Source organism: Battus philenor, unplaced genomic scaffold (assembly GCF_028537555.1).
Source record: "Battus philenor isolate CCGP_79_NKW_IND1 unplaced genomic scaffold, ilBatPhil1.0.hap1 SCAF_9, whole genome shotgun sequence".
NCBI lineage: Eukaryota > Metazoa > Arthropoda > Insecta > Lepidoptera > Papilionidae > Battus > Battus philenor.
In genome coordinates this window covers 12306278-12329125 of record NW_027181759.1, presented here as the reverse complement: position 1 = coordinate 12329125, position 22848 = coordinate 12306278, and the positions used below count along the sequence as shown (strand labels likewise).

Here is a 22848-nt window from a genome sequence, read left to right as displayed (position 1 = left end):
GGGAGACTGCTGAGGTCTTAAATCGCTTAGATAGACGGTCCACTGAGTGACCAGTCCCAAGGGCCCCCAAGAGGTCTCGGCCTAGGTTAGCATTCCGACACAAGTGTACCTGAGAGGGCCGAACTTTGACTTAAGCTAATATTACTACCCGGTTTTGTAGAGCGTTGTCTTTATCACACAGTGTTCCGGTAGCTTGATATGTATCTAGAGTAGTTTTTCCAAATCTAATGTCGGGTATTATATTTACTTGTCGATAGCGGTCGTCGAAGCATATAGAGCCTGAACATAAACCTACGTTTAAATACAAAACTTGAGTCTGGTATGAGCTATTCTCAGATCAAAACGCGTTTAGAACTTTCGAAGTATTAAATTGAAGCATCCTATTACAGGGAAGCTTGAACTTATTCTAGTCTGCATCAAATAGAGCTCCTTTGGCACTCTTTTCATGACGTACCCATATTTGTAATGGATTCATTACGTTATAATTATTATACTATATTATATTTTGTAATTGATAACAGTTTACGTTAGGCCCGATATTCACGAGCTTGGCTTGTCATATTCGTGTTTGGGAGAAAATTTTCATCACGAGTCAAACTCGTTAAAGCACAGCAAGGGGTTAAAGACGAAATGAAAACGTGTTTAAGTTAAACGATCCGATATTGGCGCGCTGAATTCACTCGCGCTTTCTAAAAAGTGAATGTTAATAATGTAATATATTCAACAAAAGTATATCACAAAGTGGAAAGGCAACACCTTTTATTAATTCATTAAAATTATATTAAACCGCTATGTTATTTTGATTCACACTTGTTCGACATTTGGAATCTAGTTTTATATATTTTTATTATTTCCAAAGATAATTTTATTTAACTGTTTCTGACAATCAAAGCAGAGTTCCTCTGTTTTAATTTTAAGTTTTATCTTTTAGGAGATGTCTAGTGTTCCTCTCGTTCTAGTGCGATGCGAATTTTTTTTACGAAAATTCTACATGGCACAAAATCTAGACCCGGAACATTATAATGCTCTCCCGCTATCGATTGATGAATGTATCATAAACCCATACGCTGAAATCAAGGTTACACATTATCATTTTAAAACTAATTTTAACTCGGTCATTTCAAGTGGTATTAAAACACTTTCAAAAGCATAGTATATCATCGCAGAGGTTTTTTGTTTGTTGGCAACTTGGACGTTACTTAGGTGCATTTCTGAGCGGAAGAGATCGTTCAAAAGTAATTTACTAGTACTGACTAAGATATGCAAGAAATGTGAAACTTGAAAGTTTTTTTACGTATTAAGTATCTACGTGAGACACCCGAACATAAATTTGTAATTATTAATTTTATAAGCCTGCAATTTTGAAGTAATTGTTTTTATAGTTTTGTACGGACGCCTTCCTTTTTCTTTATCTTTTTTTTAATTCACACGATTATTTTTACCTAAGTGATATGAGACTTTACATATCACTTGCTTAGTTCAGCTATGTTAACCTTTATTTACGAAAGTATGTAATAATAATTAATTATCAAGTAAATAATATATTAAAAAACACTTTTGTAAGTACAAATTATAACCTGCAAATACAATGTTTATTCCATTGCGTTTTATATTTTGAAGTATCAACAAAAGAGTAACACTCTGTTTCTAGCCTAGTGACATCATATTACTGACCTAGTTCATTTCTTTTTATCAAAGATATATACCAGATCTCCAAAGATGGCTTAAAATGATTAACAAAAAAAATCGAATTCGAAAAATCGAATTATTGTCGCATAAAAACCTATAGGAAAAACAATGACAAGGAAATCACTTAACGAAAACCTTTTAACCAACTACAGCCGGACGAATCTCGGAATCACCGGTGCAACATACAATACCCCGCACTGACTCAACGCATGCCTGCGCAAGCGCACCTTTACTATCGCAGCCTTATCAAGTGTGATTAAGGCAGCGACGTTATACATCGACGGCAATGTACTACATTATCACAATCCGACAGTACTTAACGTGACTTGTATGTATATGTATAATGTGTTTGCGAATAGAGTTGTAAATGCGGTATTGAGTCATACCGTTGTCATACCTATATATAATGCGTTGCGTTGAATTTCAAGCGGGTGGGTGACAGGTCTATGTGTCTATTCGTTTATGGTGGTTCATTTTACTATTAATACCTACGGACTGATTTCGAAGCTGTTTACTGTAAATCTATTTTAAACATAACATAGGAATCAATTATTATTAGGAATATGTAATTGTAAAGTATCGTTAAAGATATCACGTTGGCCTTTTCTACCTCTGACAACTCGTTGACTACTCGTTTTTTAATGCACTAAATTCCTTAATGATCGTTTCTTATGATAGTGAAGTCAGACAATTGTTTATCTTATATAACCAAAATTTATTTCAGATATATGTAACATCTCAGAAAGAAGTTTTGCCGGAATTTCCTCTGCTGCTTCTCCCAGTGCATTCGCTTTTTGAAATGATAGTTATGGTAGCCCTGTTGATCACTAAACTCATATTGAGTGACATCTCGGCCTGAGATCTCTTCTGGGCCCCTGTGCGAGATAACTAAGTGGTACACCCTCCTAAACGATTTAAAAGCTCTACGGCCTAACATTCCGATATGCATGTGATATAACAGTCCAAAGTAAGACAAAGAAAGAGCTCTCTGTTAAACATCTGTAAATGCTAACAAGGTAACTGAAAATTCAGGCCAGATAAACAAATATTGTGTCTATTACAGTCGCCATTTATAAAAATTACAAAGTATGATTCTACTGCCAATTTCTTTCTAATCTATTCAGGATTCGATATCATAGATTAGCTTATCAGAATATCACTCGTATCAGAGCGGATGGATGTGTTAGTAATGGATTCTATGAAATATCACATTGATTCATTAACTTCCAACAAAACACTTTCAAAAACTAATAAATCATTTTTCCTTTCTCAGTACAAACATTACAATCTGTTTTTACAAAAACGCATGAATCATTTAAAGAAAAAATCTTAATATCTTATGTTAACTAAGCAAAGTTTAGTTTAATTCTTTACAGTTTTAATTAGAAATATAGGTCAGCTCAAACATATCGAATGCTTGATTTCATGGAAATTAAGATTTACGCTCTATTTCGTTTGTATGGCGCGAACAAAACTACATATCACGAAAGTTTACGAAATTCCGTGTACATTAAAATGCTTTTTTTTCAATACGGGCTGGTTATAGATGTAAAAGTTTTGAAGGGTTGAATATACAGCTTATTTGTCACGCTGTTAAAAACTGTTAAGCTTTTACATCTATTTCTAAACACCATATATAAAGTGATCGCTATGAAATATGTTACATAATTTTTTTTCGTCTATTGAAATACGACAGGCCAATGACTTGGCAGTACAATGTCTGCAGGAACAAATAGTTAATGATAATTTTAATAATTAGAAATACGAAATTTTTAAATGCTTTTTTACGATATGTTATTTATAATTTCGAAAACCATTGATTTTTCGATTAATTGTCCTCAAATAATTTATACATTCAGCCAGGTTCGAAATGATTATTTTATCGAGATGAAACTGGCAGGAAACGCGATAGTACTTTTTATAACGCCAACTTTACAATTTATGAATTTTCTATTTGTCACGAGAAAATACACAATTCTAATTACATACAATATTGTCATTTTAACCCAAAGACGCCCATCGCAAGAAAAGCCTCCCCCAAAGATTTATTAGAAGGGATATACCATAATCGCCACTCTTGGCAAGCGGGTTGGCAATCGCAGGCTGATATTATAGTATGCAGAGGACGCTGCTGGCTGTGGCGATCTTATATATATATATATATATAAGCTTGTATTCCGGAAATCAAACCTACGACCTATGATCGCAAGTCTCACTCCTCTGCCGCTGGGCCGTCACCGTCTCATCTCTAATTATATATATGAATATTTAAAAATTATTCATTTGTTTAAATAAAGGTTTCCTTCGTTCATTAAATCAAGCGATTATCCGCAAGGTCCATATACAGCGCGGGCGACTTCCTGCCTCCATTCACGACGGGCCATTCATGGCGCCGGCGCTTCGTGCCGTTAACCTGTCGTTTAACTACGACACTGGAGCTATTTGTTTTAATAATATAACTAGATGATATAAAAATAACTGCTTGATGGTGGAGGACTTCAAGGAAATTTCGTAATTCTCACGCCTTAAAAAGTCCAATTTCCTAACCCGCGTATTTATACATGGTATAGTAGTTCAAAATGTCTTCATCGAAGTTGACATTTAAATGCACTTTTAAATCATCGATTATTTTAACATTATAAGTTGTATGCTACTGCCAGCTCGTAAAGCTAATCTGAGAAGATCCGGCCAAAAACTAAACAGATGCTCTTTTTAAATGAAACTTATCAATGTTTAATACATTATAATATTAATCATGTAAATGAGTCAACCAATCAAGTTTCACACATTTCGATCAACTAAATGTAATCACTGCCGCAGGAGATATCTATATAGTGACAAATAAAAGGCTGTGATAACTGGCAAGTGTTAGTTAAAAAATAATAATAAAAGAAAGTTCATGCAGGCTACTTCCAATTGAATTTAATGTAACTACAGGGGAGTCCCATGTTCAGGAGTAGACATTCCGAGGCTAAGATCACGAGGAAAATTTATTTAAAGTGACATACGAATATTACTTTAATCCCCGGCAGTTCTTTGTGAATTTAACATAAAAAACTACTAGATATATGAATATTTTATTTCGAAGAGAAAGCATATGCTATAAAAGCTTCAAAATATTTTCAAGCTCGCCGTCGTTTCAGTTCATAGATGCCCATTGCAAGGCATGGCCTCCCCCAAATATATCTTTGGGTGTACATACCATAATCACAACGCTTTCAGACAGATAGGCGATCACGATGTGATATTGTGATACGCAGATGACTCTGCTGCTCATCCTCTGGAAACTGTTTGTGTGAATTTCAGGTTATTTAACTAATGTCTAAATAACATTAAATTTGATATTTCTGAGAAAAGGTTCGTAATTTCATAAAATGAAGCGACCTTCAGACCGTAAAATGGTTATCGTCTACCTGACAGAAAAAAAGGTTTAAGTGCACTTTCTCATTAAGCCTTTTGTATAATAATAATAAATCCCAATTGCCGGTACGTGATGGAATGCTGGCTATTTATAGAAGCTCAATAATAACTTTTGTGTTTTTGTATATACTTTAAATGTGTTTTACTATTGATAAGTTACGGTGCTGGAACGTGGTATTACATCGTGCCTCGGCAAGCTCGCAGTCGCTCAATAAGCCACAGACAGGGTTATGTACGAGATTTCGAGGAATGAAAGTAAATAAGTAAGACTACGGAACGGCTTGCGCAGCGCAGCGTAAGACGTCCAACCATAAAGTGGACAAATGACCTTGTTAAGGCCAACGTAGGTCTTATTGTTAATATTTGAGAAACGCATATATTGACCAGTAGACGTTCTAGAGCTGAAATAATAATAATAGTGAACAATTAAATCTTAAATCCAAAATTAGATCTTGGTCCAAATGAAGAACTAGGTATTTTTTTTTACTACGCACTTAATATTAAAGGCGGTGTTTAACAAGTGTTATAACGTAAAACAAATGTAAATATAGTTTTATGTAGACCGTAACAGGTATTTGATTGTCGGTGTAGTTGCAGGATAGATACGGTTCTGGACAATTAACATCGTACAATTAGTTATCTATGACATGCGCGCGGTACACGGGCGACAATAACGTTGGAGACCATCGTATTGTGCGAGCGGATGTACGGCCGGAAGCCACGGGTGACATGACCGGCTCCGCTGTCCAGACGGGCGATGTACACGAGTATCAATGCTCATATTAATAGTCTTTAGAACATAAGCAATATAACTTTTATATACTTTTATATGAAGACTGACTATCTAGCAAAGTTACTAATGCTACGGGACGCCCTTTCTGAAAGAGGAGACCGTTATCAACCAACCTAGTGTGGAGAGATTTATGTCACACGTCTTCAAAATTTTTGTCCCTAAGACACATGCAAATTTTATCTCTATAATTTTCCTTCCATAGTTTTTGAGCAATGTTTATTTACTATGATTTACACAAAATACGCTGCGTCTTAGAAATTGAACTTGTGGCTTTTGACTATCAACCTATAACTATCTTTATTCAAATAGGCATCCACACGTACTTTTAAATCGTAAATTATTTCAACATTGTAAGTACCCTTCGGATTGCTGATGTATTGGGAAGAACAGGGCGGTGAAACTCAACAGTTACTTTTTTAGTTCCAATTCCTTAGTACTCAGTAGGCGATGTTAGTTTCACAAAATATATATCACATATTATATGTTAAAATTACATTTTTACGTTTTTATTTTTGCTACATAAGCCATACGTAAACGACGTATCTACAAACTTTCATGTATTATTCAAGTAGTAAGCCAACCGGGCGGCAATAGCGTGTTAAGTAGGCCACTAGGTGAGAAAGTATAAGGCAATATAGGTTTTAATAAACATTGAGTTATCCTATAGTGTGTAACTAAACCGTGGCATACGATAAGGTTACAGAAATAATAATAAGAAATATATTCGATTTAAACGTAAGCTTGTCGATCCTGCAGGGCATTGGTTATAGTTGTAAAACCCTCCAAAGGACGAATGCATAATTCATTTGACAGCAAAAAATAAAATTCGAACGCCCAATAACTTTTAGGGGTACAAATTCTGCTGGGATAGATAGTAAAAATAATTAATTTTAATATGTAGTAATCCCGATTTTGTAAACATGTTTTCTTGCTTTATTATTACGTACGTAAATAACCTATAATTCTATTTAGTTTTGTCATAAGTATGATTGCGAAGAGGAAAAAAATTATTGTACGTATCTTTTATTACTATTACAATGTGTTAGTCTAGTACATTAATATAAAACCATTAAAAACATGTAAGTCATTCGAAGTGGTACCCATTGGCTGCTATACAGTCCTTCAAACTTTGAGACCAGTTATCAATAGCATCACGCACTCTTTCTATGGGAAAATTCTTTATTGAAAATCGTCATAAAATCTTTTGCTTTCGGATAGGATTTCTTTGAATTCATTCTCATACTGCTTTGATCCCTTTTTCGTACGACTACTAGGTGGACTACAGATCTTTTTTCTGACGCAACAAAGGTTTCATTGTACCTATCTACTACAGACCGGTATACAAAAATTTGATGAATACAAAGCGTTTGGAGGATTTTAAAAATAGTATTTGGCACCACATCTACTTTATGTAATACAATCACAGTTATTCCGTTCTCTAAATCACCCCACTACATTTTATTATCACAAAAAAAATTACAAAATATTTGCGCGAAAATAAGAAAACATAATGAACAGTTATATTAAAATTCTAAGTTCAAAAGTTATGTTTTGTATATTTAACTATTTATTGCCAGACTAAGTACCAGTAGTATATTGTGTTAACAATTCCAATGAAAAATAACTGTGTAAATAAACACTCGGATTGGCGATTAGTGATGCATATACATTTCATTTCATGTGTGTGTTCGACAATGCGGACGTGGGAACGGTGTTAAAGTAAAAACGTCTCATTGTTTTGCCATTATTACGCGGGGTCGTCGATTATTTTGAACTGCGCAGCGTTCTGCGTAATGTGCCACATGTGTAAATATTTCTTTTTTAATTATGTTTACATTACTTTCGTCGGTAAACTTCTATTAAATATGATCACTAACAATAATTACAACCATCGTCATTAACATATCAGCTGATAGACACCTACTACAAGGTACTGGCCTCCCCCAAAGAACGAGACGAAGGTCAATCTGGCGCTGCCAACTTCCAGCGACCTTGATAATGTCATCGATCCGACTAGTGGGGGCCGTCAACACTTGAGAACCTTTGGACCACCAAAGACCATCGGTTGCAAGAGCGTTGTGTCACACCCAATACCACGTCATTGTAACCACTGAAGGAATTGTACAAAGCGAAATAATATGACGTCAAGATGAAATAAATTTCTAAATTTGAATTTTTGAGAATATTGTATATTATAATTAGATTACTAACCAAATTTTCACAAAAAATGTAGATAAATATATAGATTGATTGATCATAGGCGTAAAACTTTAAAGTTTTTTGCTGACAAATGTATTTGTAATACATTCACCCCATTATATACTAATCATCAATCATCTAATCATCCTCCAAAAATCCAACGGTTCGAATCAGAATTCTTTAGATAGGCCTCAAGTATAGTTTTAGCTCTACACCACTTAAACACGGTGAAGATGTCAGCATTTGTTCGTGACAAAAAATTAAGTTGATGCATGACACCATATTGTAATAGGCAGACTATCAATCATCCTTTATTAAATGTCTCATTTAAAGTGCGAGCTTATATTGCTACTGAAAAGCCTTAAATAAGTCTCGACTCTTAATAGCAGTGTCTCATTCGTTTGATTATGTTGTTTACAATAAGTGTCTGTAGATTCTGGCCCACGGCCACGGAGACAAGCGTTAAGTGATGATTATTTGTACACAGGATGATTGTTTTAAAATATTTTAATTTTTTTTTTATTGGAATGGGACAGGCCAATAACTTATGGCAGTACAAAGAATGCGAAGATAAATAGATAGTAAACAATGATTAATTTTAATATGTAGTAATTGAAATTTTGAATAAGAAAAAGACCAATATTTAGCCACTTCCGCACATGCCACAAGTGGCTAAATATTGGTCTTTTTCTTACTTTAGGATGGACTTCCGCAAGGTAACGCCTGATTCCATTAAATGTGAAATTTTGAAATCTTACTATAATATCATCACGTTATTTATTATTTATGAACTATTCGATTTTTACATAGTGTTCCATATATAAATTGACAGCAAATGAGCTATTCTTATCCTCTATTCGTTTACACCTATTACTGATCACCCTGTAGAATGCTTTAAATTTTGCGGCAGTCGTAGTCTAGACTCTTAATATTGTTTCGCGCTTGCAAACAGGCGAATCCACAATGCCAGACTTTATAAATACAATCTGGATCTTACAGAAATAATTCTATGAAACTGATCTTGTCGTTGAATACTCGTAGGGCGAACAAGTTTTATGAATTATTAAAAGTTTACATCTATGACGGATATGATGAAACATGAATAGATATTTGACAATATCTATAAAAAGGATCTTTGTTATGCAATTTACTTATTTTATTAATTGTTCATACACACGATAATTAATTATAGGTGTAAAAGTCCTTAAAAGGTGAATGTATTTATCAGCAAAATGCTTTGAAGCATTTACATCTATTTCCAATCAATCTGTTGAAAGTAATCATTCTGAAATATTCTGTTACATTTTTTTTCTTTATAAATGCGACAGGCCAGTAACTTCTGGCATTACAGTTTACAGGGACAGATAGTATACAAAAATTAATATTAATAATTAGCAAGCAGAATTTTGAAAACGCATTGATCTTTCAATCCAAATTAGGTGTAGCAAACATTAATTGACAGCCTATGAGCTATTTACGCTTTAAAAGTTTTTACATCTATATCTAATCAATATGTATAAATTTACTTTGTAAAGGCAAAATCCATTTCAATCTGCATGTATTTTACGATAATCGACTGTATAATTGTTGACCGTTATTGAAACAAAAGCTGTTTTCCGTTATTTCTTTAAGGATACTGCGTAATTTAAAACGCATAAATGTACGAGGCGTGTTAAAATCCTTGGTTTCCGACCACGAATAACCCGTTCAGTGATGAGTCAACAGTAAATTATGTTTTATGTTATTAATAGATTGGTCCCAACAAATTGCATGTGTGGGAATCGTAAAAAAACATATATTTTTATTTTAGTTCATTTTAATCACACTTTTCTTTATAGGAGTGTGATAGACGGACACGCTGTTTATTTTCTAACTAATATTTATTCTTAATGACGAGAATTGAAAGCTCCGTTACTAGTATGTAAGCAGACTTGGCATATTGTCACGCGGTTCAAGGCGGTCCTATCTCAATTCAATTCTCGATAAAACTGAAAGCCATCGGGGAAAAGTGTCATATCTCCCTTTCTCACATTTTTTGTCATTTGTGTCATATCTCCCTTTGAAAATGATGTTGATGTCTTATTATTGACACTATAGCACACGGCATTTCTTTATCGAGATCGAATGAAGGTGAGAAATGTAGAAGATGCGATGACGAACATAAGTAACATTACCCAGGGAAAAAATAAGTTAAAGTGACAGTGAATAGGCCACTTAACGCGTTGATTGATGGCCTCTGGGACCTTTAGATTCTGGAGTGGAAATCACAAGGTAAATACAAGGCTGCTTCACACTGGTAAATTTGGAAAGTTATGTCGCGTGCAGATCTTTAGTAGTTGTTGTCCTACAGCTGAAATGTTTATGATGAAGCGCTAAGTTAGACTAGTTATATTGTAGTTATATTGAATACAGCCTGTGCATGTATTAGGATCAATAAAATACAAGTAAATATTTATATTGACGTCAATATGAAGAAAAGTTGGTGCCATAATAATTTAGCTTTTGTTTCGTACTTATTTTAAGAGCCTGTTGGGATCTGGTAAGTGCATATGTACTGTACCAGGCGGGACTGGTACTGGTTGTCTATTGGACCGGTTCCGCCGCACCGTTACCGGCAACAAGTCTCATTTGCTTCGCCTCATTGTCATTGCCATTTTGGCTGCTATTGTTTAGGATGAAGGGCGAATATGGTGTGATACGTAACAAAAATTTGATTTGATATAATATGGTTTTATTCTTTTATTATTTAAATCTTGCAAGCTCGGTGCATTGGCCTAATGATGTAAGAACGTTTGTGTTTTGAATGATATCGCATTTCTTTTACAAGCGTGTATGTTTTAAGTTATAACACAACTTATCCCAATAGAAATAATGATTTGTTTACACGGTAGCAAACTATACTCCCGAGTTGGTACGAATTTACTTTTGGGACTAATTGTTAATTTCATATATAGATTTCGATAAATTACGCGCGTTGAATAAAATTGTTAAACCGTGAGTTACAAGTTACTTACGTTGTATATAGAAATCTGAGGAATAATACCAACCGTATTACACAATATAACTTTTAAAACCAAAGCCCCAAAAACAGGGCAATAAAAAAAACTTTCTAAACCTTAAAATAAATAAATAACCAAGAAAATTATATTCTCGGATTGTACCTTTTTAAAAATACGATTTAAGAACGTTAATTCTACTTATTTTAAAAAAGGACTTGTGTAAACGGATCTTAACAATCACCCGTCCCTTTTTCTTAGTCACGAAAGTGCAAACGTTAAAGTGCTGTATTAAGGCTCTATCACGTGACAAAACTAGTTTAAGTGTATAGCAAAATCTGAATTTGAAATTTCGAATGCAATAAATTCAGATAGAACGACAGAATTGAGATAGTTATACCGGCGTTTAAAATACAACATCGTCAATTAAAACAACTCAAAGTACTTAATTGTTGTGGTTTAGCATCAAACACAAAAATTATTGTGATTTGTCAGTGATTCGTTGCAATTATTCCGCGAGTGTCAATCCGGCCGCAACAAACGCGCGTTAATTAACCGCTCGTATAATGCCGCTCATTCATATTCATGCCGCGCGTGGAATTTAATCAATGCGAAACGTTGGGGGACACAATTAGAGCGTTACGTGCCCAGCGGATGACTAATTACTTTGTTGACGTTTATTACTTAATGGCATTAGTGTTGTGATGTAGGGCTTCGTAAGTTTTTTGAATCGAAACTACGAAATCATTTATGTACACCTATCCCCCGATTTACACGGTAGATACGTTCCTGAGAAAAACGTGTAAATCAAAAATTAAAAATTTTCAAGCCAAAACCGTGTAAATCGAAAATGCATAATTTTGTTATTTGACAGTTGTGATTATTTTTGGTAATATTTTTAGGTGTACACAGAAATAAAATGCATTGAGAATTTAAAATATTTAATATATTACGGAAACACTGTTTTTTTTTATTTAATTACAATACATTAAACATGAGAACAAAAAATATAACCAAAGGTGTTTTATTACCCTTTATCACTGTCAGAAACACTTTCATCACTCGAAGTTATTTGTGCCGATTCAATGTTTGAAGCAGAAATATTTACATTATGACAGATGATAATAAAATCGGTTATTAACAATTGCTTCGAATTTTTTGTAAGATCTTTGTAAAGTTCTTCATATTGAGCCAAGTCAGCACATAAGCTCGGGATTCCCCGTGAAATGTGTACACAGCGCACGTGTTCAATCACAATAGCATTTATTAGAGTACGATAAAAACAAAAAAAAAACTTATTTGGAAAACCGTGTACAAGAGAAAAAGTGTAAAACGAGTACCGTATAAATCGGGGATAGGTGTATTGTATAGTCTATCCAAAATATCAATCTTTTCAATAGTAATAAAGAACATAATGAAAATACAGTGATGTTCATAAAATATATATTATTGCTTACTATCTGTCTCTGCAGACTTTATTACCAGAAGTTATTGACATCAACACAACACAGCTCTACTCGGGTAGAGCGGTTTACTACGTGCGAACGACATCGTACAACTGGAATGCGTCTGTCTAGCATCTGTTTTTAAGTTCACGGATCCTTCCGCTCCGTGAACTCTATTCGGGTGAAGATGTTAAAGCCCCCGGGCTATCAGCACCAACTTCAATCGAAACCAAAAGAATTTATTGACCCCACGTATTTCAATAGAAAAAAGAAATAAATATATTATACATGGGAGTTTTAGCTTAAAAGTATTTTTTGGAAATGAGCTATACATTAATAGCCTTTACACCTATAAACAATCACTCTGTATAACTGGTAGTTTTAATTACATCCAAAGTCTACTTTATCTTATTTCAAATTGATGTCGGCAAACAGACGACACATTATTTTGCTTAATAAGTTGTAAATACGATATCTTTTACTTATATTTCGTGATTATCTCCTACGTTTTTATATAAAGTGAAACCTCCGGGATAAAAATCACCATGTTCCGTTATATAATTGTAAGAACCATGCTCACGTGTTCACAGTTGGCTACTAACACGGCTCCTCCTATATCCGCTCATTGTTTTATTGCGGCCTTTCCTATGAATGTCATCGATCACAGCGCATGTATGAATTTAATTTAATTTCCAGTACCACAATTCAATAAAATACTTTTGGTTTATTACAAATAATCGCATGTACACTTTTGATTTAAAATTATTGTACAATAAACAATAATATTTTTAATAAACTATTATACCTATCTTTTCCGCCGAACATAAATTCCAGCACTAACGCTTTCTTTACCAACAAGTTGTGATATTAGCAGGATAATAGCAACAAACCAAGTCGAGTATCGAACCTAGGCGTCCTAAAGTCTGAAGACTAAACGAGTATCAGATACTAGTGACAGCCCAATCCGTGATCCGCTTAAGTGATCTTAGAGCTCAGAACCCCTACTAATACGGTGAAAAAGTAATATGTGAGTGTAAAGTGGCCCGAGCCGAAGCTCTAGCGGGGGCCCACTTCAAAAATTTAATAGTAATTAGCAATTTATTTTTAAAATTTATGACGTAAAAACTATAAATAGCTTGTATTCTGCTTTGATAAAACATTACGGCGTCGGAAATGAGGCTGGATCGTATATCACAGGGGACGGCTACCCCCGATCATTCTTGCTCAAGTTTCTTTTGGCATTTCTCGTCCCAGTGTTTAAGCTTTCTGATGCGGTAGTAGTGTTACAAGTCAGGCAATAGCAACCAAACAATTGAGGTTCGGTCATATAAAGCCCCAAAGAGAACCCGCAAATCTGCAAATGCCTCATTGATAGCAGATACTATCTGTTAAAAAAAAAACAATACCATTTAACTACTGACATTCCATTTAATTATCTTAACTTTCTAATTACAAAAGTATTTTAAAATGTTTGCATCGCAGAAAAAGTAATTCGATTAAAATGAGCTTGTTAATTGGCTAATTAATTAACGGTGAAAATGCGCAAGCGCATGTTTCCAAGCAGTCTCGGCGTGGTGGCATTGTGCACGACATATTGTACTCGTAAAATGATGTCATTTGGCAACGAAAGCGCCCACTGGCACTTTAATTGTGCAGTGACATCATATTCGCATGTTACCTACAGCCCGTGTGAACGTAATAGTTTCATAACTACTACTTCGCGTCTTACATCTCGGTACGTTACACTCTATATTACGTGAACCCAGAAGCCCTAGATTAATGAAGTACCTAGCTGACATTGTGTTCGACTGCTGTCGGGATTATATCAATTATTCTCGACTAGCTATATCCCTCTAGGTTAGCATGGCTCGCGCTGCCTTTTTTGGATGTAATATCATAAAATCCATTTTTGGTTAATATAAAAAAATGGTGGAAAAAAAACTCTAACCAAAGTTTTTGTCTATAGGAGTTATAGTTCGATAATATGTTTTTTCAATGTTTCACCATCGACAACGTAAATTCAGTTCTTATTCGGTCTTCTACTCTTCAAAGGGAACATTCCTGCGTAGTTTCAAGCCTTTTAGCCTTACCATTACAGATATATCGTGATGAGCTCGTTATGTGGCAAATCTTTTACACAGGCTGACTGGTTACAGGTGTAAAAGCTTTTAAGACGTGTATTTATAGATGAAATTGTCGTTTCAGTTCTTAGACCCTCACTGTAAGGCATAAGCCTCCCCAAACATATCAGGTGGTGATATACAATAAGCGATTGCAGTGTGGTATTATGGTGCACAGTGAACGCTGCTGCCCATCCCCTGGAAACTTGTTAGAGAGCAGTGGTATTCCTATATAATTAATACACATACGTTGTATCCCGGTTATCTAACCTATGTAAAAATTTTATACATTGTTACAAGAAAATAGACCTAGACTGTAGTGACTCAGGATCGGATGGAAGGTGACGAATAAAAAGAATAAAGATAAATTAAAAATGTAATAAAGCAAATGTTAAAGAACGGAAGAAGAGAGAAGAAAGTGTAAAATAAAAAGAGAACTGAAAAAATTTTTGCCACAAGAAAATCCTCTTCCCAACAAAAGGGGGTGGGGGGTGGAACGAAAGGTCCCCAATAGCGAGGCCCATTAAAAAAAAACCTAACCTATGATCGCAAGTCTCTGTTCTCTACCGCTTAGCTATTAGTATAGCATTGTATTATGTCACATTAATGAATTTTTTGTATTGAAAAGCAACAAGCCTATAACTTATAGCAGTACAAAGTCTGCAGGGGCAGATAGTTAACAATAACTCATTTCAATAAGCAGTAATCCGAATTATAATTGCGTCAGTTATCATTTATAAAACGATTGATTTTTGAATAGGATGTGCCATACAATCATTTCTGAATCTGATTTCTCGCTGCCAATAACAGAAACATTAAGTTATATTGATTCGTGAAACAAAATTTATTTTATTACATAAAAAACTTAAACATCCTACCTTAAAGTGTTGCCCTTATGCACCGATTTTTAGAAGTATTAATGTCGTCAGCTAAATTAATCACGCCGTACAATAACACAGTCTCAGACAAAATATTTATAAACCTAACTTCCTACCAGATGCCGATATCGCGGCATTGGCAGAATCAGCATTTTGGTAACATACACTGAGTTTATGCAAGCGTAAAATTTTAACGTAAATAAACATTGGAACTGTGTGGTCATGTTTAAAATTTACGTAACCTACAGACTTATCATTATAATATTTACATAAATAAATCTAAGTGCGGAACTTTTGAGTTAACTATAAGCTAAAATGAGAAATCTAAATCTTATTTTAATTTAGGGTGATTGTTAAAGTTATTATTAATCATTAGTCTACTTTATACAAACGAACTATATGTTTAATTTGCTTGTCCACAGACAGTGCAGCACGGCTTCCCGCACAGAGCATCTGCCCTCGCGTGGGACCCACTCCTCAGGCTAGCGGCTTTGGGCACAGCAACCGGGGCACTCAAAGTATACGGCCGGCCCGGCGTCGAGTTATACGGACAACACACGAACCCGGACTCCGCAGTCACTCAGATTCACTTCGTACCGGGTGAGTTTTGCAATCTGAAATCAACTTTTTAAAACACCAAGCATAGATTTCATGAGAAAATATGTTCTCATGTCTGAGCAATTAAAGCAATTCCTGTTTACTCTTACAATAACCTCAAGTTGATCACCTCAAAGGTGAGGATCGACTCCGATTGTCCAGTGACTGCGTCTTTTCTTCTATGTGTTATCTCTTTTCTCTGTGTATCAAGATGATATTTTTAAAAATATTATAAAAATTTGCATGATCTGTCCAAAGATGTCTCATCATCGTCATAATTTTATTCGTAGGACATCAATTGGTAGACAAAGGCCTTACCCATAAGTGTTCAATTGAAAACGAAATCTATGTTTCGGTTGGAAGCTGGCCAATATCTAGCGTCTTCCGATGATCTTGAAAAAAAGTCGTTTGTCTAATTTTGAGGGTGAACGCTGGTCTTGTCCGTCCGTAGTATCGACTTCTGGAACGTTAAGGCCCTAGCGGCAATCTGCGCTGAGCGCTATATGACTTGCTCACTGCCACTTCAACTTTCTAATCCGCTTACTACGACTTAGCCTGTTTAATCATATCTTGCAGGAACAGGGCGATTGGTGTCACTATGCGACGACAACAGCCTTCATTTGTGGGAAATCACCGAGAAGTCCCTCGTGGAGTTAAAATCACACACACTGGAAGGCAAGAACAAAAAGATATCTGCACTGTGCGTGGAGTCCACCGGCAAAAACCTTCTACTCGGCACAGAGGGAGGCAACATATACACACTGGATCTCAACACTTTCACAGTTCACGAAGACGTAATATACCAGGATGTTGTTATGCAGAAGTGAGTGATTTCAGTTGTTAATAGTTTTACATATAAAGATTACTTTATAGACTTACAGAAAGGTGTAGTTTATCAAACTTTCAAACACATTTCTATAAGACTTTCGTTACGGCATTAGTTGTTCTAAAATTAAACTGTTAAGCAATAAAATTAAAACATCGTATAATATAATAAAAAGTGAAACAGGTAAGAATAATACTCGGGTAGTATTGTTGAATCTGATATTGATGTCGCTTATGCTTTCGAAAACTATTTGACTTATATACCAAAAGTACCGATAGTGGAGTGAATTCCTCACACCATATCGCTGAGAATTACCTTAAAAATAATGTTACTATATGTAAAAAGAACTTCATTGGTAATTTCACTGTAGACGAACCACGGAATGGACCATTCTCGGGATTTCGACTTTATTCGACGAAAATAACAGACATAGCCCAGTGACTTAACAGAATAAAGTGGCAGAACAAATAGCCGGTACCTTAAGGTTCCATAGAAAAAAATATTAATCGACAAGTGCAGCGTAAGACTTCTACCCGCCCACAAGGAGGACAAAGTTCATTTATGAGGTCAAGTGAAATCTACTAGGAAGGCCTATATCTAACAGATTAAAGGCTAAAATGATGATGATAATAGACGTTGTACATATATTAATTATTCAACCGATCGAGCAATTATTTTTGTAACCCTAAACGTAACGCGTTTCGAGTGGCCTTAACAATGGTCCTGGATGGATCCAGTATATCCTAGTCGCTCTTCAGTAAACGTCAGTCAAAGTGATATTAGAATTAAGCGGGTTCCCTATTCGGTGGAATAAATATTGTAGTGGTCATAGTTAAAAATCCCGAATAAGCGGGAATCAGAACTTAGCAAGGCTATCTCGGCTTGAACTTTAAAGGTAGCGTAAATAGATCTAGGCTAATCGTCTTCAGCCCTTTTCCGCCACAAACCCACTAAAACTGTAAATGCCAACCAGTCTACCCAACATAGTATTGAACAAAAAAAAACTAAGTATGCTTATTTATGTAAGTATATAATATGTAAGTATACATTTATGTTCATGTTAAGTATGTAATTATGGTCAAAAGTCGTATCTATTGTAAATATTTCAATTTAATTATTGTGCACGTTGTGTCTGCCTTACTTTTTATGAATCTCCTTCCGTAGGCCTACTGGAAGAAATTTCTGGTTAGAAATAAGTAGTGCCTGTTGTGTCAGTTATATTTGTATTGTTACTTTAGTGTTTTTATTGTGTACAATAAACTGTTAAATAAATAAATAAATAAGTTTTTGTAACATTTTTTAACACTCTCCAGCTGTCCAGAAGACTTCAAAGTAAATCCAGGCGCTGTAGAGGCGCTGTGCGAGCATCCGAAAGTACCTACGCGCCTCCTGATAGGCTACAACCGAGGACTGGTTGTTCTTTGGGACCGAGTAGCTGCTTCGCCCACGCATACTTTCGTCTCCAATCAACAGCTGGAAAGCCTGTGCTGGAATGATGAAGGTAAGCTTAACATCAAATTTATGCCTCTGGCTTATGATGCATTTGTAATAATCATGGATTCGTATATGATAAATACATTTAAATGATAACTTCAATATTTTGGCTGGGGAAAAATGATTAATGTCTCAAGTCAAACTCTCCTTTCCAGGTGAACATTTCACATCATCCCACAACGACGGGTCTTTTGTTACCTGGGAAGTGGCAGGGGCGGCGAGCGATAGACCCTTGAAGGAACCCATCACGCCATATGGCCCTTATCCTTGTAAAGCGATCTCCAAAATCCTCGTCAGAAATAGCGTTGACAATGAAGAGATCATCATTTATGCAGGTAATTGGAATGTTTGTCTCTTATGTACATACAATGAAAAAAATATGAATTTTGTCTCTTTTAAATGTTTCTTTGAGTAAGGTTATATGAATGGTACTAGGCGGATCGATCTTTCGGAAAGACCTATGCACTGCAGTAGCTTATCAGCCGGCATGATAATGGTATAAACATTAAAGCAATATTTTTGATTCAAAAATTAAGCAAAATTACATGTTAAAGTTATAGCCCCGGAAACAAAAAACATAGATAAAAGTGACACAATCAAAATGCCTAAAACACATGTCTGGAAAATTTTATATTGCCAATAAAAATGACATTCAAATAACATGTTTAAAAGCTAAAAACTGTGTACCTAATTACTATCAGTTTTTTTTTAAATACATTAAAGCTATGGTATTCGTTTAGTATCATTATGTATTTTATTTATTTTGAAATCTAAAATTACATGTTAAAGTTATAGCCCCGGAAACAAGAAACATAGATAAAAGTGACACAATCAAAATGCCTAAAACACATGTCTGGAAAATTTTATATTGCCAATAAAAATGACATTCATATAATATGTTTAAAAGCTAAAAACTGTGTACCTAATTACTATCAGTTTTTTTTTAAATACATTAAAGCTATGGTATTCGTTTAGTATCATTATGTATTTTATTTATTTTGAAATCTAAAATTACATGTTAAAGTTATAGCCCCGGAAACAAGAAACATAGATAAAAGTGACACAATCAAAATGCCTAAAACACATGTCTGGAAAATTTTATATTGCCAATAAAAATGACATTCATATAACATGTTTAAAAGCTAAAAACTGTGTACCTAATTACTATCAGTTTTTTTTTAAAATACATTAAAGCTATGGTATTCATTTAGTATCATTATGTATTTTATTTATTATGAAATATGTTTCAATTAAGGAAATATATTTTGTTTATCATTTCAGGTGGCATGCCCCGTGCTTCCTATTCAGACAAATACACAGTCACAGTCCAGCAAGGAGACAAACATGTTGCTTTCGACTTCACCAGTCGTGTAAGATCAAAATATTTACTTTGTCACACTCATTTTAAGTGTACTTATGATAAGAATTTTCATTATTCATTTCAGTATTAATCTCCTGAGGTTATTTTTTCTTTGATGTATCTCTAAGATGGAGAGAGCTATTCTCGGAGTTTCGCTACAAGACCGAATCAGAAATAAGTAGAAGAACCAAATTCTCCGGTGTGGCTTGAATAATTGCGCATTCTTAAGTGGCAATGGGCGGGGCACATCACTCGTGTATCCGATGGGCGTTGTGGACGAAAAGTTTTAGTGTGGCGACCACTAGCCTGTAGACGCGACATAGTTAGGCCTTCCTCTAGAATGACCGACATAGTTAAGACTGGTCATCATTTACTAACTTAAATTTCCATCCAGTTTTTTATTGAACAATTAAACATTGGTAGTTGTTCAACGAATTTTATTTATTAGGTTACGTTATTTAAAATTTCGGATTTTATTTCCTAGTTGCGAGAAGTAATAACAGACTGAAAAAATACAAATAACTTGAACTCTAATCCGTACTGCAGTATGTAGTTTAGTAAGGATCCCGGTTATTGTGTTTCTATAGTGTTCTTATAACATCTTACCTGTATTAATTGTAAGTTAAACCAATAGTAAAAATTTTCCTTCTTTGTTTAGAAAGATTTATAATGTACAGAAGAAAGTATTTTGTAATGACAATTGTAATTGCTTTGTAGGTGATCGATTTCTTCACAACTACGCCGGTCCCGCCAGACGGCGCTCCATTGCAAGAAGAGCGGCCCGAGACTCCTGCGCAACTCACTGCACAAACTGTCAACCAAGTTGCTGCAGCACTGGTAAAAAACCGCGCTTATCCTAGATAGAATCGTTGCTGTAGTTTCCTACGCTAATTTTAGCGCTTACGCTAGTGCTAGTAATTTTGGCAAAGCAATAGGACCCAACCAAATCAAGAGTCAGACCGCTCGGGCGCTCTTAAGTCGGAATCCCGAAAGCCCAAGCCTAGGTGCTCTTATCAGGGAGCCCTTGTATCTAGACACTCCATAGAACCACCGCTTGAGCGGTTTAAAAACTCTGCGGCTTCCCGAGCTGGTAAAATTGCATACGGTTCGCAATAAAGCTTATACATAATCAACGTTAAAGGCCTTTGCATATTATAGGATGAAATGTAGTAATCCCAATTATGTAAACGATTTTTTTACATATATTATCATTTATTTATTTATTATTTCTAAATCCCTCTATTTTTGGATAACGTGTACATTATTTGACAGCAAATGAGCTATATGTTCACTCCTTTAAAGCTTTTACATCTATTTCCACTCACTATTTACAACAGTTTTTATACAAAAATAAATCGCCCTGCTCTGAACTTGTATAGAAACGCACAATGTTGATATTTCAAGGTTTTAATTAGCACACATAGCACATTTTTAATTAGTTGTCTAGAACACGTCCTAAATTATATATTTATGTTAAGGTGGTTCTGGCAGAGGAAGAGCTGGTGGTTATTGACTTGTGCGATGCCCGCTGGCGGCCGCTGCGGCTTCCATACCTGGTGTCGGTGCACGCGTCCGCAGTCACAACCGCCCAACTCGTCGACAACGTGGCGTCCAATGTCTACGACAATATCGTGGCCGCTGGTATACAAGTTTTTCATATCAATATATAAAAAAAAACTTCGGTATATCTCTTCAAGATCGAACGAAAGAAGTTTTGTTAACTTAATTATTGCTACAGTTATGTTAATGATCTTCGATAATGATCATCTGCAATCATACATTGAATAGTACCTAGACGACCTATAGCAAGACAGACCGACTGTAAACAAGTAAAAAGTTTCCAGGATCATATAGTATCTTAGAAATCCAAAAACTTTGACCTTTGCTTTACCTGATGGACATATTCTGACATGAACTGCGGTTAGTAAATTAATTATTTAGTTTTTATTACGAAATAAATAATAGATTCGTATAGATACACCATTGGCCTATCTGCAAATACATTAGTAACATTAAAAATTGCATATGTTAGTAAATTAGTTATCCTAATTATATATGACATTGAACCGGCAGAAAATATTCGGTAATAGTTTAACAGTAAAGAACCTTTGAAGTAAGAGAGGGTTGCTGTGTCCTAACAATTGGGCGATAACATATGTAGATTCAAGTGTGATAGCTACAATATTTAAATTTCAGGTCAACAACAGACTGAAAATCTGTATTCGGAGGGGGCGTGGCCTATCTCCGGAGGTGTAGTGGAAAACACTGATGCTTGTGAGCGTCAGCTGCTACTCACGGGTCACGAAGACGGTTCGGTACGCTTCTGGGACGTGAGTGGCGTACCTATGACCCCACTATACAAGTACACCACCGCCCAGCTGTTCAGGTACCACAACCACTGCTCACTTTGTATTTTATGAACTGTACCAATAACTTACGTCACCTCGTGTGAGACTAAGAACAGTATATTTTAATTCAAGTTAACCTTTTAACCTTCAATATTATCTTGTTGACTAGTAAGGAATCCATGTAGCATCCCTATTGAAAGATTGCTTGATACAAGTTGTAAAAATATTGAATAAATAAATAAATTTCAATAATAAAAATGACTTTTAGTATTCGAACAATTAAATATGTTACCATATGACAATATATTTTCCGTAATGACGATGTTCGCTTTATGGGAGTTGTCTAAACAAAGTGTTTAAAACATTGGCGTTAACAGAAAACCATCTAAACACTTATCTTCTTGAGGAGCATTTGCATAAGGCACCTAGCACAGACCTAGTACGGAGTGTACCAGACACTCATACTATGTACCTCTTAGTATATCATTTCTCTTATAGCTGGTTTTATTTATTTCTATAAGCTACCATTGATCCATATCAACGTCAACTGAAAAATTTAAATAATAAAAAGCAGTCAAGCTTTGAAACTTGTAAGATATCTTCCAAGTTTTAATCATTCATCATTATCATCATCATAACAGAAGACCCACCACAGTGACGGGTCTTCGCTGCCCTCATCCAGC

General features: G+C 35.0%; 1 protein-coding gene across 4 annotated transcripts in view; it reads left to right on the top strand.

Annotated features, from left to right (window-relative positions):
• Positions 1-22848, top strand: part of l(2)gl (LLGL domain-containing protein l(2)gl) — a 64894-nt gene that overhangs the window by 27118 nt on the left and 14928 nt on the right. For all 4 annotated transcript variants that reach the window (XM_068775503.1, XM_068775504.1, XM_068775502.1 and 1 more), the window contains exons 3-10: positions 15963-16140; positions 16714-16960; positions 18277-18464; positions 18613-18792; positions 19739-19827; positions 20535-20654; positions 21296-21458; positions 22014-22203. In XM_068775503.1, coding sequence (XP_068631604.1) covers positions 15963-16140; positions 16714-16960; positions 18277-18464; positions 18613-18792; positions 19739-19827; positions 20535-20654; positions 21296-21458; positions 22014-22203 — 1355 coding nt within the window. The remainder of the gene's footprint in view (positions 1-15962; positions 16141-16713; positions 16961-18276; positions 18465-18612; positions 18793-19738; positions 19828-20534; positions 20655-21295; positions 21459-22013; positions 22204-22848) is intronic.